The sequence below is a fragment of the Periplaneta americana genome, chromosome 5 (assembly GCF_040183065.1).
Source record: "Periplaneta americana isolate PAMFEO1 chromosome 5, P.americana_PAMFEO1_priV1, whole genome shotgun sequence".
NCBI classification, from domain to species: Eukaryota; Metazoa; Arthropoda; class Insecta; order Blattodea; family Blattidae; genus Periplaneta; species Periplaneta americana.
Genome location: NC_091121.1, coordinates 154,863,543 through 154,880,633, shown reverse-complemented (window position 1 = coordinate 154,880,633; position 17,091 = coordinate 154,863,543). Strand labels below are relative to the sequence as shown.

Here is a 17,091-nt window from a genome sequence, read left to right as displayed (position 1 = left end):
TTGTTTGAGGCTATGAAATCCATTTTTATCTGATTGAATATCTCGTGTATTCCATTAATATCAACATTCAATATATCTTTATAACAAAAGCTTCAATAAGCATACAGATTACAAATTATTGTTGTTGTTGTTTTCTAATGCCAGGCGTTTGACAATAAAGTCATTTGACCTCTTGCACTCCAATATTTTTCAAAGATATTATCATGACCAGCCAATGAAGCACAGATTTTGAGGTGTTCCGAATCCATTTCTTGGTTTGAGTTGCACAATGGGCAGTTAGGGGACTGATATATTCCAATTCTATGCAGGTGTTTAGCCAAACAATCATGGCCTGTTGCCAATCTAAATGCAGCTACAGACGATTTTCGTGGTAAATCGGGAATTAACTGTGGATTATGATGCAGAGAGTTCCATTTTTTCCCTCGGGATTGTGTTATCAAATTTTGTTTGTTGAAGTCTAAGTATGTAGATTTAATAAATCTCTTCACAGAGTAATACGTAGATTTAGTAACAGGTCTGTAAGTAGCAGTGCTGCCCTTCTTTGCTAAAGAAATTGTACGAGTAGTATTGTAGTAGCTGTTTTCATATTAGATGTCTTGTTTGCTTATAATTAAATGAACTTAACTTGTATTGCCTTAGACTGTGATATATACTTTTATCTTTAAAAAATAGTTGGTTTTCACATTAACTGATGGCTATCTTTTGTAGGTGTTTAATGAACATGTTGCAAGAATTGCATGAAGAAGGAATTCATACCCACGTTGATGCAAGAACATTCGTTGGCAAGGCATTTAGATCTAAAATAGTAGATCTACCTCCCTGGAAATCAGATGAAGAAATCTGTGATTTCTTAATTAAGTAAGTAATATTTTTTCTACTATTGTTACTTACAGAAGATTTACTTCCTGCTTCCTTCTACAGTGGACTATAGTGGACTTTATGTTGTCAGCAAACAGCTGGATACATTAAGAAGATTGATTGATTCCTTCTATGTTGAGGTAATAGCTGCTGTAATTATTTGTTTTATTAGTGTGGGAATTGAAACTCTGGTAATAGTTAATGTACGATCAGTGTTTATCTCGGGAATAGGCGAATAGGCAGTAACAGATTCATGAAACAGATTAAAATTTGCTACCTCAGGTCGGGAATCTTTGCTGGCCAGTTAAAGTTGAAATGCCGACCTCCTGGATGTAATCCGACCAAGCAACATGAGGACGTCCATTGTCGTGCATAAATGAAAAGTGCAAAAGGCACTACATGATCAGTGGGTATCTCTTGAATGTAGTGGTGTGACATTAGTGAGTATTCTCTATGAATACGAGCTCAGTACAGGGCTCTGAGGTTATGTCGCCCCTCACCATCACAGAGCCTCTTCCAAAAGGCATCCTCTCTGAGAAGGTACATGGCGCAAAGCGCTCTCCATGCCTTCTCCACACCCTTTCTCTTCTGTCCGGTTACCTTAGACAGAATCTAGACTCGTAATTGAAAATCACTTGGCTCCACTGCTCTTCAGTCCGGTGTTCATGTCTCTGCGAAAAATGTAGATGGGCCATTCGGTACTCTGTAGTAAACTCTGGGCCTCTGGCAAGTCCTCTAGAAATTGGATCTGTCTTATACAGGGTGGAAGGTAAGCTTTTATAATCCTTCACACACATAACAGATCATATCATTTGGGAAGGTAAAGGTAGGTAAAGGTATCTCCGTAACATGCCATGAAGGCACTTGGGGGGGCATGGAGGTAGAGCCCCATGCTTTCCATGACCTCAGCACTAGAATGAGGTAGTGTGGTCGGCACTACGCTCTGACCGCCTTTTACCCCCGGGAAAGACCCGGTACTCAATTTTATAGGAGGCTGAGTGAACCTCGGGGCTGTTCTGAAAGTTTGGCAAGGAGAAAAAATCCTGTCACCAGCTGGGATCGAACCCCGGACCTTCCAGTCCGTAGCCAGCTGCTCTACCAACTGAGCTACCCGGCTGCCATCATTTGGGAACGTTTGTCAAATGATATTTTTTCATACGACCAATAGTTTTTGTAATATTTCCAATGCAATGTTGCAACGTTGTAGATAGTAGCAGTGTTTACTCCGCGAGATCATTGTACCCAGCATAGCCTACTGAATGCCGCTTCAATCATCTACTTGATAGGGGGTTTGAGAGGATGTACACATGTACCATTTTGTAAACAAAGATATCTGTTGAGAATGCAGTCAAATCAAAATTTATGTAATCGTAACATGTTAATTACATGAACTATGTTATTCGTTATCTCAGTGGCAGACGGTGAGTTTGAAAGTTGAGGAGGCCAAGTCATGACTGATGAGAATATAAAAATATAAGGCCTGTGACGTACCTCATTACCAAGTGCAAAATTTATAGGTTTTAAGAAACTAAAATTAGGTTTTCCAATCTATGTTTTAGGATTTCTTTAGGATTTTAAATCATAAGTTTAGAAAATTATATGATTTTACAGAAAAAAGAAAAACAACATGCCGTTAACGTATTACAACAGCTTGGTAAAGATTGCCTCTCTTTAGGACATTTGAAGTCCTAACCTACGAGTTAGGTCTTTTTAGGTCATATCAAATTTAAGAATGTTATTCATTCTTACATAAAACGAATAAGAAAAGCAATATTTCGAGAGTAACGAGATAGCAACAAAAGTGATTCGAACCTAAGAATCTGGGGCTTGCTCATCACTATTACATAGCCTAATTTTACAGCAAATTTATTCGACGATCCTCTTTCTTCGCAAACCGATCAATTAGGTCACAACATACTGAACAATTGCTACTAGAAGAAGCTAGAGACAAATCTGCATTTGTTTCTAAACTGTCGATATATTTAAAATACTGTATAAATAAATATATCTCGTAACACAAAATAAAAAAATAACAGGAACCCACAAATAAGAGAAAAATCTACCAACATAAAAGAAAATTTCTACACAGGGAGAGAAAACTAACAACATGTAACTCAATTTTCTAAAACCAAGAAGAGAGAAAGAGAGAGATCTTCCCAATACAGCCGAAAGCAGCTGTGATTATAAATTGTAAAGTTGGCAGCGGTGGGTAGGACGTCTCCAAATTCGGCTCCCCTCACTTGTTCTAGTCAAGTTTAAACACTCCGCTAACCAGCTATCTAATTTGTTGAACTGCTGTTGCCATGGTTACTGGGGAGCAGAGTGATGTAGCTGTCTCCTCTGCCCCGCTCTCGCATAGACACTGCAGGCTGCTGGATGTCGAATATGCAGGTTAAAGTGCTATCTGTTATTTTTCGGTACGAATTATTTGTACTATCTACATCACCAGCTGGATGTGGTCGACTTCACATAACATATCTTAGTCGTAGTGAATAGTAAAATTATTATAAAAGGAAAAAATGTTCGTCATTCTATAACTAGTCTGTGATCTTAATTCAGCTGGAATTAATACTGCCATATTGTGTTCTGGTAAAATAATAGGGGAGGCACGGCCTCCCTTGCCTCCCCTGAAAATCCGCTGCTGCATTATCTATGATGAAACGTTCGTTATTGTATTGTTTCAGCACTAAATTTAGTATGAATAAACACGTAGTTTCCATTACATTTTAAGGCAATTTCATCAATAATACAGTAGAATGAATGTCCAGATACTCATGATAAGAAAACTGTGGCATCTCGTTGTGTTTCAATTGCTTCGAACTGCACGTAGCCCGCAACTAGTGACGAAGTGAATGTAAGCGTAGCGTCCGCTCCGTACACCTAGCTCGGCCACATGGTTTGCGCACATCAGAAACAGTGTTGCCAGTGTGTCACAGCCCTGTTCCCATGCAATGTGTACACGATTATTCACGCGATTTATTCGAAATCTGTATTTTTTCCATCCAAATACTACTGTAACATGGCCATACATAGCTTACTGTATCATCCTACATAAGATAAAATCCAATTTTGAGCAGTTTCATGAAAAACTTAATCATAATTTCAAGTTACAAAGATCATTTTTTTCGAAAACAAAACATTATTAGACTTTCTTGTTTGTCATAATTCGAGATATCATATCCCAGAAGGATTGTAAAAGGTTACTTTCCAACCTGTATATCCTCCTCCCTCTGTATTCTCACTTACAGTTGTATTGCAAACTTTTATCAGATGATTTCGTGCCTTGTGAGATGTTAGTTTTTCAGGACTTGCAGCTTCAAAAACTGCAAACGAACGAATGATGAAGCAAAACTACGTTGTTCGTTCGCTGTTTGGAGCAACATTCAAATCATCAGCAAATTGTCAGAAAACATTCACGTTCGCTGATTATCCGCAATAAAGGCAGACAGAAATATAACTATAGCAAGCACAGCCATTGTTGTTATGGGCAGTTTAACAAAAAGAAAGTTAAAAACCAAAAGGCGATGGTGGCAGACACCATTCTACGAAAGTCACAATCAATAAGGAGGCACTGACTTGCTTCATGATTTACAACTAATGTGGACTCGGGGCAATTTTACAACTTCTGTCGCATTTCAGAAACAGACTTCGAAATATTCCTGTGCAAAATAAGGCCAAAAATTTCTAAGAAAGACACAGGCTGGCGAGAAGCAATACCTATTCAGAAAAGACTAGCACACTAACACTTCGATATCTCGCTACAGGAGATTCGTATACAAGTTTAATGTATTTATTCAAAATGTCGAAACAGCTAATTACCAGGATTATCCAGAAGTATGTACAGCTATAATTGAGGAACTGGAAGATGTTATTAAGTTACGACTGCAAGATGGGAAGTTTCAGTACACGGATACCTCACTGACAATAATTATCTTAAAACACTAAAAAGAGAGATTTGTCTGTGTCAAATGCACATCATGCTTACGAAAAGGCACTTTTCAGTGCCAATAATTTATTTTGTGACCACAAGGTTGGGACTTTGTTTTTCTGGGCGTGAATTTGTCCAAAAGGAACGACATACTGTATGTTTATACGCGAACCAAGTTGACTTGTACTCTTCATCACTCCCCATTCCAGATCTTTTTGTGGACTTTTCTTTCCCTCCGGAATGATGTCAGTAGGGACTCAATTTTCTTTTTGACTTCTGGTCCCTACAATAAACAACAAACATGTATCCACTGAAAATAAATAAACAAACAAAAATAATTTTCAAATTTTGCATGTGTTTGACTCGCCTATCTTGCAGCTGAACATCTTTCCAGTAGCTTCCCAAACATCATGCTTTCTTACTTTATTGTGGTAAGTAGGATGCTTGGGATTCCAAAAACTTTCCTGCCCCCTATATGCATTAATAAGATTTATAACAGTGTCTTCCGTCCACTCCAGTTTCGACATCCTGTTGGTGAAATTGAACTAAGCGCTGCGTTCTGCTACGAACTACAAACTAGTGGCAAATTTTGTCCACAACGAATACCAACTTCCTTTGATGTACCGACAAGCGACAGATCACTTCTGAAGGCAAATCAAACGATCGGTTGCCACACATACCGATTTCAATCAGCGAATGCAATCGTTTGTCGTTCGTTCTTCGTTCAATCGCTAAGTGTGTACGCACCTTAAGGAGTATTGAATTCCTGGAAACATTTTACAGTTCGAAGGATACTACTGCAGGATGTATCCAGGATCTCACCATTGTAGCAGTAGTTGCGGCTTTCATTTACAAGTTTGATTGCTATCACCGAATCCTAAGCACTTAGAGGCACTCTTATGTGTACTTCTCTCTTAATCCTCTTCAAAATCTCCATAGAGAATGTTCACATTAATGCTAAACATCAGCAATGCAACAGTACCCTCACAATGATGCTTTTAAGTTCTAGTACACTAATGTTTCAAAACAATAAGGTTGTAAATAACACCAATGTTGGTAACATTACATTTATATAAGCATTGTTAAAGCTCATAATTTGTGTGGAAACAATTATTTTATAATTCTGTGATGATATAGTACGAGAAAATTTCATTCTTCTACATTTAGGTGGGGTTTCTTTAAAAAAAAAATTAGATATCACAGTTTTTTTGGAGGGCGGTGTATATTTGCACTGCTTATCTTTAAAAGGGCATCAGTCAGCCTGTCCTTGAAGTTCTATACTATATATTTTTTTTTCAGTCAAAGACTCATGCCCTTCTAAAACTAAACAGTAAATTTAATATCTCTGTCAGCACCTTTTCACTTCATCTTTGATAATACCAGAAAGGGTTGTATTAAAGCATTTACAATGATCAACGGACCGAACAGTCATACTTTTCTTATAGGCCTCCAGCATGGCCCAGTAATTGCACCACAAAAATTAGCTTATTCATCAATCAAGTACAATAAAATTAAAGATTTGGAAAAACTGAAGCATTATGTGTCTGAAGAACATCTAAAATGCTTTGAAGAGATTTTGAAGTGGCCTGTGAACTATGTCATTGAAGACGATGAGTGAACGGAATGTACATAATTAATCAATCAATCTTCTTAATGTATCCAGCTGTTTGCTGACAACATAAAGTCCACTGTAGTCTATTCAGTTGTTGTTTTTCACGAGAAATGAGGGGTATTTTGATCGGTGTTCATTATAGATGCCTGTTGCTAGTAGCCAGAGTTGGGGTGTGGTCAATATGTACTGCAGGGCTGTCTCTTCTGCAACTGGTACTGATGAATTTAATTTACTTCTTTTGTGGTTTATGGATGGACAGTATAGAAGAATGTGTTCCAGATCTTCATCATGATTATTACACCACAAACAAGTAGGATTATCTGAAATCGGTGTAGGTACAATTGAGTGACAATGTGACCTGTTCTGGCTCTTGTTAAAATGTTTGAACATGTCTGGACAAGTTTTTGTACATTTCCAGGTCATTTGGTTTCTTTTGTACAGACTGTAAAATTTTTCCTTTGTCAGAAGAGAGCCAATTGTTGATCCATAGGTTTGTAAAATGAGACTTTACTGAAGCAAAAGCACTGATAGAGATATCACTTGAAGAGGTGTTGGTTGCAAATATGTTGCCTGTTTTGCAATATTATCGACTTTCTCGATTCCAGGTATACCACAATGACTAGGTATCCATTGAAATGTTATTTCCTTTTGGAGTTCATTTAGTTTACTTAGTTGTTTCTGAATTGGAATAATTCTATGTGCATATAGGTTTGGTACATATTTAATTATATTAAATATAGCCCCCTTGGAGTCAGTAAGTATGCAAATAGATTTTTCAGAAATTTGAGTAACATACTGAAGAGCAGCATCAATAGCTAGCAATAATTAATATTTTTGTAGATTGCTGTATCAGTGTTGCAAAATTTTGAACTGTATAATTCATAATATGTGCAATAAATATTATGTCAGTTCGGAAACAGTAATGTATGAAAAATATAAGCAAATGTGTCTGGTTTTAGTAACTGTTCAATTTTTTTAAAAGGATATCAGTCTCCATTATTTAACTACTAATTAAGGTAATCAGAAATTAAAACAGCATTACGATCTCTCGTCTGAGAATCAAAGTAAAACCATAGAACTTGGCAGCTTCAATATAATTGACCACATTTTATTATTTTGAATTAAAAAAAAAAACATTTTTCTCAATTTCCCAATAAAATGTCTCTGTTGACTGATACCATTTTAAAAATATACAATTAAATTGTAAATACTTTATGTATTTGTAGGAGACAAATTCCTTCTTCTTATTCTTATTCTTATCACGTATTAAGCCTGATGGCCTGTTACAGTCTCACCCCATTGTTTCAGTGGATGGCCCAAAGATGGCGGTAATTTAATGCTTGGCATGGTATCGTTGTTCTAGGCATCCTGAGTATATGAGATTTCCAATTCTGTCTATAATTTTGAATTTTCTCTAAAATTGGGTCAATATTTAATTCTTTCAAAATATTCAAATTTTTCTTCTTGTCTAATCTAGTATAGCCACGGTTCTTCTTGAAAACTTCATTTCATTGGCAGTGATTCGGTGTTCATCACATTTACGTATGGCCCAAGCTTCACTTCCACATATGAGAAACAAGGCTCGCCAGTGTTTTATAGACTTTAATTCTTGTGTGTTTTTGGACAAGAGAAGGTTTGAAAATGTTATTAATAGTATTCATTGCATAGTTAAAGTAATTCAGTTTTGTAGAAATATCTTTTTCTTGTTCATAGCTTAAATGATAATCCAAATATTTAAAACATGATACTTGTTCTACAAGTTTATTATAAAGGCAAATATTGCTGCGGATTTTATTTTTACTGATGAATCCCATTACTTTCATTTTATTAACTGAAATTTCCATTCTGTATTCCTCAGAAATGAGTTGTAATTGGAAAACTGAACGTTGGAGACCATTTCAGAATCTGCTAATAATATCACATCATCTGCAAATAGTAATATATCTAACATTAAATTTATATTGATGTTCAAATTACCATGTTTTGTTCTTTTCCAGTTTCTAATCATATGATCCATATAAATAGTAAATAGTAATGGGGATAGGCTACGCTATAACCTTGGCAAACATCTCAAATTTTTCCTTCATTTTTTTATGTACTGTATTTTGTTGGATTTATCAAACTAACAAGGACTCTACAGGTGTGAATTTCATATGTGTCCAATCCTACTGCTATGTTTTTATCTCCAATAGATTTTCATATTAAGTTTGTTTTGATAGGCACTGTTTTGCTATTCATCTAGACAACAATGAAGATAAATTCAACCTTTATGTCATGATGATGCAGAAGCTCTTTTGTTCAGTACATAACAAGACATCTGTGGAGAGTGGAGATGGTTTGATGATGCATGAACTTCTCCTTGGTGGTCACTTTTACCTTCAATATCTCAAAGAGAAACTGAGTTCGTGGCTTGTGGGTGTCAAACTTTTCATCCTGAAGAAAGCTAATTCAACAGCTTCCTTTTCCTGTACTCCAAGTAAGTTGCAAGATTTGTATGTATTGAAGAATTTGGCATTAAAATATATTAATTTCTTGGTAGTGTGGAAAAATAGACGAAATGCATATAAAAAATAAAAAGTATAACTTGGTTTTTATTAAGCTTGTTTTCATACAAGGAAGTAAACCATGTCAGAGACTGTCGGACAATATCAAAATTCAAATTTAAATAAAAAAATCACGTTCTAGTTCATGGAATTGCTTGTTGAACACCTATCAGGTTGTGCAACTTTGCCTTAACCCATGCCATAAAGTAAATATTGTAACTACGCTGTTGTAAAATTGACAATTAATGTGTAATGTATTTATTACTATTACTATTATTATTATTATTATTATTATTATTATTATTATTATTATTATTATTATTATTATTATCATCATCATCATCATCAGTTATCACTATCATCATTGCTAGCTCTGTTTTCTTTCTTTTTTCTTGTATTAGCTCGGTGAGAGCTCTATAGTGTTCTTTTGACTCTGTTGACCCTCTATAGGGCTTTAACTTAATTTGTATTATTTTTTTCAGTGTTTGTATTTCTTTTTTGTATTGCATCAAACAATTACCAATTACCTTCGATTGCTCTGAACGTATTTCTTCTCAAAAACTAAGAAAAGCATTGCGTGAAGATTCTTTTCATCAATGGTGCAAATTGAAAAGTAAAGGTTTGGGAGTTGTTTTCTATTCTCACTGGAAGAAAGGTAATTCGTGGATCTCAACCAAAAAGGGACTTTCGAGTAGTCAGTGGACGCAAGCCATTAAGATGAACTGTAATACAATACCTGTACGTACTCTCCCTGGTAGAACTCTTGACTCAACCCGTTGCAGAAGATGCGACGAGCAAGAAACGCTTCCTCACGTCTTGGGTTTCTGCCGTCATGGAGAATTGCTCCGAATCAACAGACATAATACGGTTCGTTCTCTCATCGCAGCTTCAATCCGTCAGAATGCTTCCTATGAGGTTTATGAGGAGGTTGGTTGTGTCTCTTCTGATGGCTCTACTAGACGGGCTGATATCATCATAATTGATCGGCAGAAGGATAAGGGTGTCATTCTTGATCCCACAATCCGTTTTGAGATGCATGAGCAACAGCCACAAGAGGTGTGTCGTGAAAAACAAGTCATATATGAGCCTTGTTGTCAGCATCTTGGAGCACAATACCACATTACACATTGGACAGTTTTTGGGCTCATGTTCGGTGCCCGTGGCACGATCCCACGTGAAACTTTAAATCAACTTAAACAATATAAAATTTCTGATGCAATGATTGTTGCCATAGGATCTCACGTGTTAAAATCATCCTTAGCTATAATTAGTAATCATTTGTACCCAACAAAATTTTTATTGTAAATGATTTCCTACGTTTTCTTGTCTTAATGTTTTTTCTTTTTCTTTCCAAGTGTCACAAAATTGTTTTGTTTACTTATTATTCTTTATGAATTGATTAGTAGGCCGATCTATCGAACCCTTATTTAGGGCGGCTTTTGTTTCTACAAATTATCTATGTGCTATCTGGTAGGATAGAAGATGAGGCCTTATGGCCTTAATCCTGTCAGATTAAATAAATAAATTATTAATTAAACTATATAAGATAATTTTTTGTTTGTTTGTGTGTGTGCAGGCATGCGCGTTTTTTTTTTTTTTTTTCCCCCTCTAACAATTCGAAACAGCCCACTGCTCTCACACTAGTGTAAACTAGGCTAAGGATTTTAGAAAATAAAACTGTTTTTACATTTGATGCAATAATCAGAAAACAAAGTTACCTTCTGTTATATAAATCGTGTCCATTCCAAATTATTGAAAGTTATTGACCTTATACAGGGTGCATAAAAAGTAAGGGGACAAACTTCAGGAGGTGGTTCCTGACAGGAAAAGGAACAAAAAAAGTCATATCAACATGTGTCCAGAAATGCATATTTGCTATGGTAGATGACACTGATGAACATCATCATTCTCTCATAACAACACGCACTTATTTGGACCATTTGTTTTGCCACAACGCCTTAATGGACAGACATATCTGGAATTCTTGCAGAACACTCTGCCTCTTTTGCCTTTGGAATATGACAGGTAATGTGGCTGATGCATGATGGAGCACCAGCCCACTTCACATGACTGTTAGTCAACACCTCAACATCATCTTCCCTAGAAGATGGATAGGACGAGGAGGCCCTTGCGCCTGGCCACCTCGATCACCGGACTTAAACCCCCTTGATTTCTTCTTATGGGGGCAACTGAAAAGTGTTGTGTATGTTGAGTCAGTTCCTGATGTGCAGACCCTTGAAGAGCATGTTTATGTAGCTGTGACGCTACTCAGCTACAGGCTGGAACATTCGAAAGAGTGAGGCAAGCCATGATGCAACGTGTGGACGCTTGCATTGCATCCCCTGGAGGCCACTTTGAACATCTGTTGTAACATTGTAACATGGATGAAATTAATACCATGTAATGTGTAATGTAATGTACCAGTACTATTTGCTTTAATGCAGACTCACCGTCCATTTCCGGACACATGTTGATATGAACTTTTTTTGTTCCTTTTCCTGTTAGGAATCACTTCCTGAAGTTTGTCCTCTTACTTTTTATTCACTATATATATATATATATATATATATATATATATATATATATATATATATATATATATAAAGAATTTATAACAATTTCATTAAAATTATGTAGAGAAGCTTTCATTTTATTCATAATATGTAATTACATGTAAACTAAATAACTGTTTGGGATGGATGATGGTGACCATATATGGAGGTATATTAAATTCACATTTTATCAGTCTTATTAACGGCATGCCATACTGGCCTAAGTTTAGGATGTGTACCTGGCTCACACTGGTCCACTTTAAGTGCTGTATTGAACTTGATATTATTGTGATAGTGATGAAAAGATATAAGTTTTTAAAAATGATTCAGAAAAGTAACAAAACATGATTTCCAATGTGTTATTTCTATATTGTGTGATCAAAGAAAAACATTTTTTTTCTTTCTTTAAGATCCATTCATGGGCTATCGAAACTGTTATAGTTCTGGACACATTTTTAATATAATCTTTTCACTGTAACAAAAATCCTAATATAAATAATAGCACGTGACTGAAGTGAGGCTTCATTGGCCGCTGTTTGGTGCCATAGATTCTCAGTACATGTTCCCGCCTACTGTTGTACATTCTGTTTCATGTTAAACATTTCCCGTTACTCGTCACGTAGGCCTAACCTCACTGCTATGCATTCATTTGGTTAGGAAACATTTACTTTATAATTACTCTAATTAAAACTTACATAACTTATTATATATATCTAAGACTATTTGTTTTTTTCCCGCTTTTGAGAGGGTTTCTACTCTTATGTTTAATAACCACACACATCGAGGATGCAGAAGCCATACTTCAGTACCACATGCTTACTTGAACAACTATGAGCTCAAGTGACGCCAGCTTGTTACAAGAATCGACTACCTCGGTATCACTGTTTGTAGGTATTCATCCACATTCATAGTACATAACAAAATATAAAAGTAGCTTTTCTTTTACATATCGTTTTACATATGAGTGAAGTTATATGTTTCATTGTATTTAACAACTAGAATTCAATTTTTTATTTTCAAATAATACAAGATGATAGTTTCCAAATACGAACTATATATTCCTGCGTCATATGAGTGTTTCGACTGTGAGCCAATCATGGGTATGACAGCCATGTGCTTGTGTTTACATTAGGATTTTTCTTACAGTGAAAACAGTATAGATGCATAAATTCAGAAGTAATACCTTCTTCATTGCAAAATTTAAATCTCCAGATAAATAGAGAAAAATCGAACAGGAATCTGCTGTAAAGCAAGGGAAAAATGGCGTACACCAATTCTCTGTCATTGGGAAAGAACAGTTTTACATGTAAATGGGTTTTCTGATCCTCTCCAAAGAAGTTTTCGGTTTTGAATGTAACAAATTCATATGCACACCAACACTTTTATCATTTATGTAATTCAAATAAGTTTAAATTATATTGATAGTTTATTTTTCAGTTTAAATATTGTGTTAAAAGTGGTAATGATAGCGAATTGGTTATATCTTAAATTGGGATTTTGATCATTTACACTTAATAGTATGTGAATTTATTCCTTGTACAAATACTTTTATTGCTTCCAGGTGAATTTAGTTGGGCATTGGCAAGAAGTGGAACAGTAGAAGCTCCAATGGAGAGATTCCTTGCTACTGGAAACATATCTTCTCGATCAGGGCTGGGACTGCTACAGGATAAAGGTGTAGTCATCATACAGTAACTTGTAGCATAATATTGAAAGTTGGAAAATGTGTTGTAGGAATAATTTTGCAATAAAATTACGTTAACATAGTTACTCCTTTAAAAAGTGATGAGGTAAAAGGCATAAAATCAAAATACAGTGGAATCTCGTTAGCACGTTCCTCATTACCACGTTTTCCTGTTTAGTACGTCTATTTTTGGACGTCCCGGCCCCAATTTCATTAAAATTACCCTTTACACATTTGACATCTCCCGCTTACTGCGTTCAAACTTGGTGGTCGGTGGCCATATTGATGAACAATCACACATCGCACGCACATGCATTCTCTCTCCGACTCTCATCCCCCTCACCTCCGCCTCCTATGCCAACGCAGGCACACAGCATGCTGTTACTTCATTTCCGCTAGAAGAAGACAAAGGAGGACGAAGTCTGATAGTATCGTCAGTAACTTGTTTCACTGTTGGTGGAAGTTTTTACATAAGTTACGAGTTTGTATGCCAAGGATAAGAAGAAAGTAAGGCATATTACGAATGAAGAAAAATGGAACATAATTCAAGAAGTGGACCACAACCCAAGCATGCAGCACATTGATATTGCGCGGAAACTCAACATTCTTCCATCAACACAACACGATAGTCAACAAAAAATAAATAATAATTGAAGCAGTTTATTTAGAAGGAAAAAGCGGCAAACGAAAATGTGTACATGAGGTTCAGTTTCCAAAGTTAGAAAACGCGTTACTAAAATGGTTCAAACAAGTCCGTGCTTCAAATACACTAATCGATGGCACAATGCACAGTGTTTCCAAGAGGCTCAAAAGCTGGCCAAAAATGATTTTTTCACTTTTAATTTTATGGTGTTTGCAATATACGCCAACTATCTCCAAGGTCTGGCGGTCATAAAACAGCCACCCTCGTAGCAGGTCTAATTCTACGCAGTTGTATTCGAACCTTTGAAAGTAGTGCATGAAGTGTCGTTTTTGCTGTGTTGTGATTGTGTGTTTTTCAATTAGAATTTCAATTATTATTTTTTGTACTTCTGTGGTTGATTTTCAGGTAAATGTTATTATGGATTATTAGAGTTATATTCCTGAATTAATAATACGTTATTATTATAATGATTAAGTATATTATGCTTCGCTGAGGAATCATAATCATATTATGTAAAATTTTATTTTGTGATTCCTTATGTTCGGTCTTTATGCAGACCAGCAAAAATTGCCTCACGTTGCCCCGTGTTATTTCCTTGACCAGCGTGTAGCCTGACATGTTTACTTGATGATCTTGAAAGGTAAAATTGCCCATATTTGCCCCTTTTGATAAAATTTAGATAAATATATGTATTGGCGTATTTCAAATTAATCATCTAAAATACGAATATTCTCAGTATCAGTTAATTTCTTCTCTACAGCAAATCTATGTTCAATTTGGCTATCAGATAGTTATAAAAGTAAAAATAACAAAGTTTTAGTCATTTATTTTGGTTTCAGAATGGAGTACCGTTGCAAAAGAAAAGAATTGTTTGATACTTTACAGAAGCAAAAAAGTGGTCGTAAGAAACAGAAAGACGTAGTATTGCAGTTTCTTATTACAAAAATCGATCTAGAAGTCTCCCATGTTGAAATTAAATTGTTAAAAAGACATGTTTGTCGTTTTTGCATTAATTTGTTTCGCAGAATCGATAAATCTAACAGGATGGGTTATGGATTTAAAAAAAAACGAGCAGTGGTTAGATAAAGAGTTTGTATGTGATTCAAATGCTATAAAACCTACTCTACAGAAAAGAGGAGGACCATAGGCAAAGTTTGGGGAGAGCAGTAGTAGGTCTAAGCGTAGAAAAACTCAAAATGTAAGAAAATCTGCAGAGATTGCGAAAAATTTAACATTGCTGCAAAAATAAAGTAAGTGCAGAAATAACCGGCATTGATAGGAATCTCATCCACAGATGTGGAATTATACTTAAAACCATATCCTGTGGATCTGAAATAAATACAAATGAATTTGAAAAATATGCAGCTGAGACTGCCAGATTATTTGTCTCACTGTATTCTTGGTATCCCATGCCTGTCACTGCACATAAAATACACATTCATGGTTCGACTATTATTTCCGAGGCATTACTTCCAATTGAATGGTGAATTTACAAAACGACTTATGTCCCTAGAAGTAGTTTTGAGAAAATTAAAGAAAACTGTTTTTGACTTCGCTGAACCATATATTGTTACAATATAATTTTTTTATATGTAAGAGAAAAATTTTTAGTATAAAAATTCATACTTTTGTACTCTTCTTCAGGTTGTAAAAAATTTAATTATCTTCAGGACTTAAGTTGTTCTGCAAATTAACTTCAATTCTGCATCATAATTATTGGGTTATTGACACATAAACATGTTTAACTAAATGTATCTAGCCTATACCAAAATCATAAAATAACCTTATTGCAATTGTTGAACAACATTATTTTGAACAATTTTTTAATCACAAGAGCACAGACCTCTAATGGAGAAAAGTATGATGTTGAAGAAATGTTTCTGAACACTTATTGCCATTAAAATTTGATTAGTGGGCTGTTCTTATTTTGTCCCGGACAGTTCTTTAATATACTGGATGTGACATAGTTATCGAAGTAGTGTGTGGGAGAAAATTACATTCCTCATTAAGACGTTTCTTGGCCTGTCCATCATGGTAGACACAAAACGACATTTCACTAGTTTTCATGCTGTGCACAGAGAAAACTGAGACGGTGAGCTGGCGATAGTAGTACATATCCTGAACTGGTGTTGGGCAAGCATACATTTTTCATGTAGTCAAATGTGACAGCAAGAAAATCCTCTCTCTCTAGATACTTAACTTGGCTTCATTTTGTAGTACTTTTTACTTCAGCTACAAGTTTAGCACGATTACTGAACATATTGCTTTTCATTTTCATGCTGTTTTTCAAACGTAATAAATTTTCTCAACTGAAGAATTACCAATGATAACAGACAAAAAACATTTTGTCAGCTGATTGTATAATTAAAATTACATATTATGTAAGTTTCTTCAGTACTTGACAGGTAAAACAACTTAAGACCAGGACTAAATTCGTTTTACCCCTTAACCAAACATTCTGCTGCTAAGGAAAACTATACAAAAGTCGTGGATTAAAGTCGTTCTGTTACTAAACAATGACCCTTGCACATAGTAACATAATCATGCTCTCAACTCAAAACCCCCAAAATGTGGACTTAGTCGTTTTGCAAATTTACCATTCAATTGGACAAATGTCGGAAGAAGCAGGGTATAACCACCTTAAGCAATTTCGTGAACAGAATGCCAGAAAGATTTCAAGAGAGGCCACTAATCGGGATGTATTCAATCGACTCCTTGCCACCTCTGATCCTTTTATAACATCCTTCCGCCAAGAGAACCGAACAAAATACAAGAAAAGGATACCACACGTGGAAGTCATAAACCTATTGAGTTCTGAAACAAACAAGGAACGGCTCAGGCCTACTGCAAGCGCAGTCACAACTTTCGGAGGGGAGGACAGTACCAATACTAGTAACAGTGATCAGTGAACTTTCTTTACCATACTAAAGTGCTAAAAGCGTTTCTGAATCTGTATTGTGTACGTGCTCACTTAGAATTTATTATTTATTAAGTGCCTCCGTAATAAATATAATAAACAGTGTAGTAACTTTAACGTGTAACAACCATTAAAAAGTTACTATTAAACAGTCATGAACATAATCGTAAAATGTTTGTAATACTTAATGCACAGATTAATTCAATGAATACTAATAATATTATATAAAGTGTTAAATTAAGCGCCTTTATTATGGAGGAAAAAACTGGGTCTACCACTTCACTGTTCAAGTATACCCAGCGGAACGCGAGCCATCAGTTGGAAAACACTGTCCTAAGATAAGCAAGTAGACCT

The 17,091-nt window shown here is 35.5% G+C and overlaps 1 protein-coding gene across 1 annotated transcript in view; it reads left to right on the top strand.

The window, feature by feature from the left end:
- The window catches only part of Polr1B (RNA polymerase I subunit Rpl135), a 53,014-nt gene that overhangs the window by 9,163 nt on the left and 26,760 nt on the right, over positions 1–17,091 (top strand). Inside the window, exons 6-8 of the mRNA XM_069826688.1 lie at positions 709–858; positions 8,618–8,874; positions 13,055–13,168. Coding sequence (XP_069682789.1) covers positions 709–858; positions 8,618–8,874; positions 13,055–13,168 — 521 coding nt within the window. The remainder of the gene's footprint in view (positions 1–708; positions 859–8,617; positions 8,875–13,054; positions 13,169–17,091) is intronic.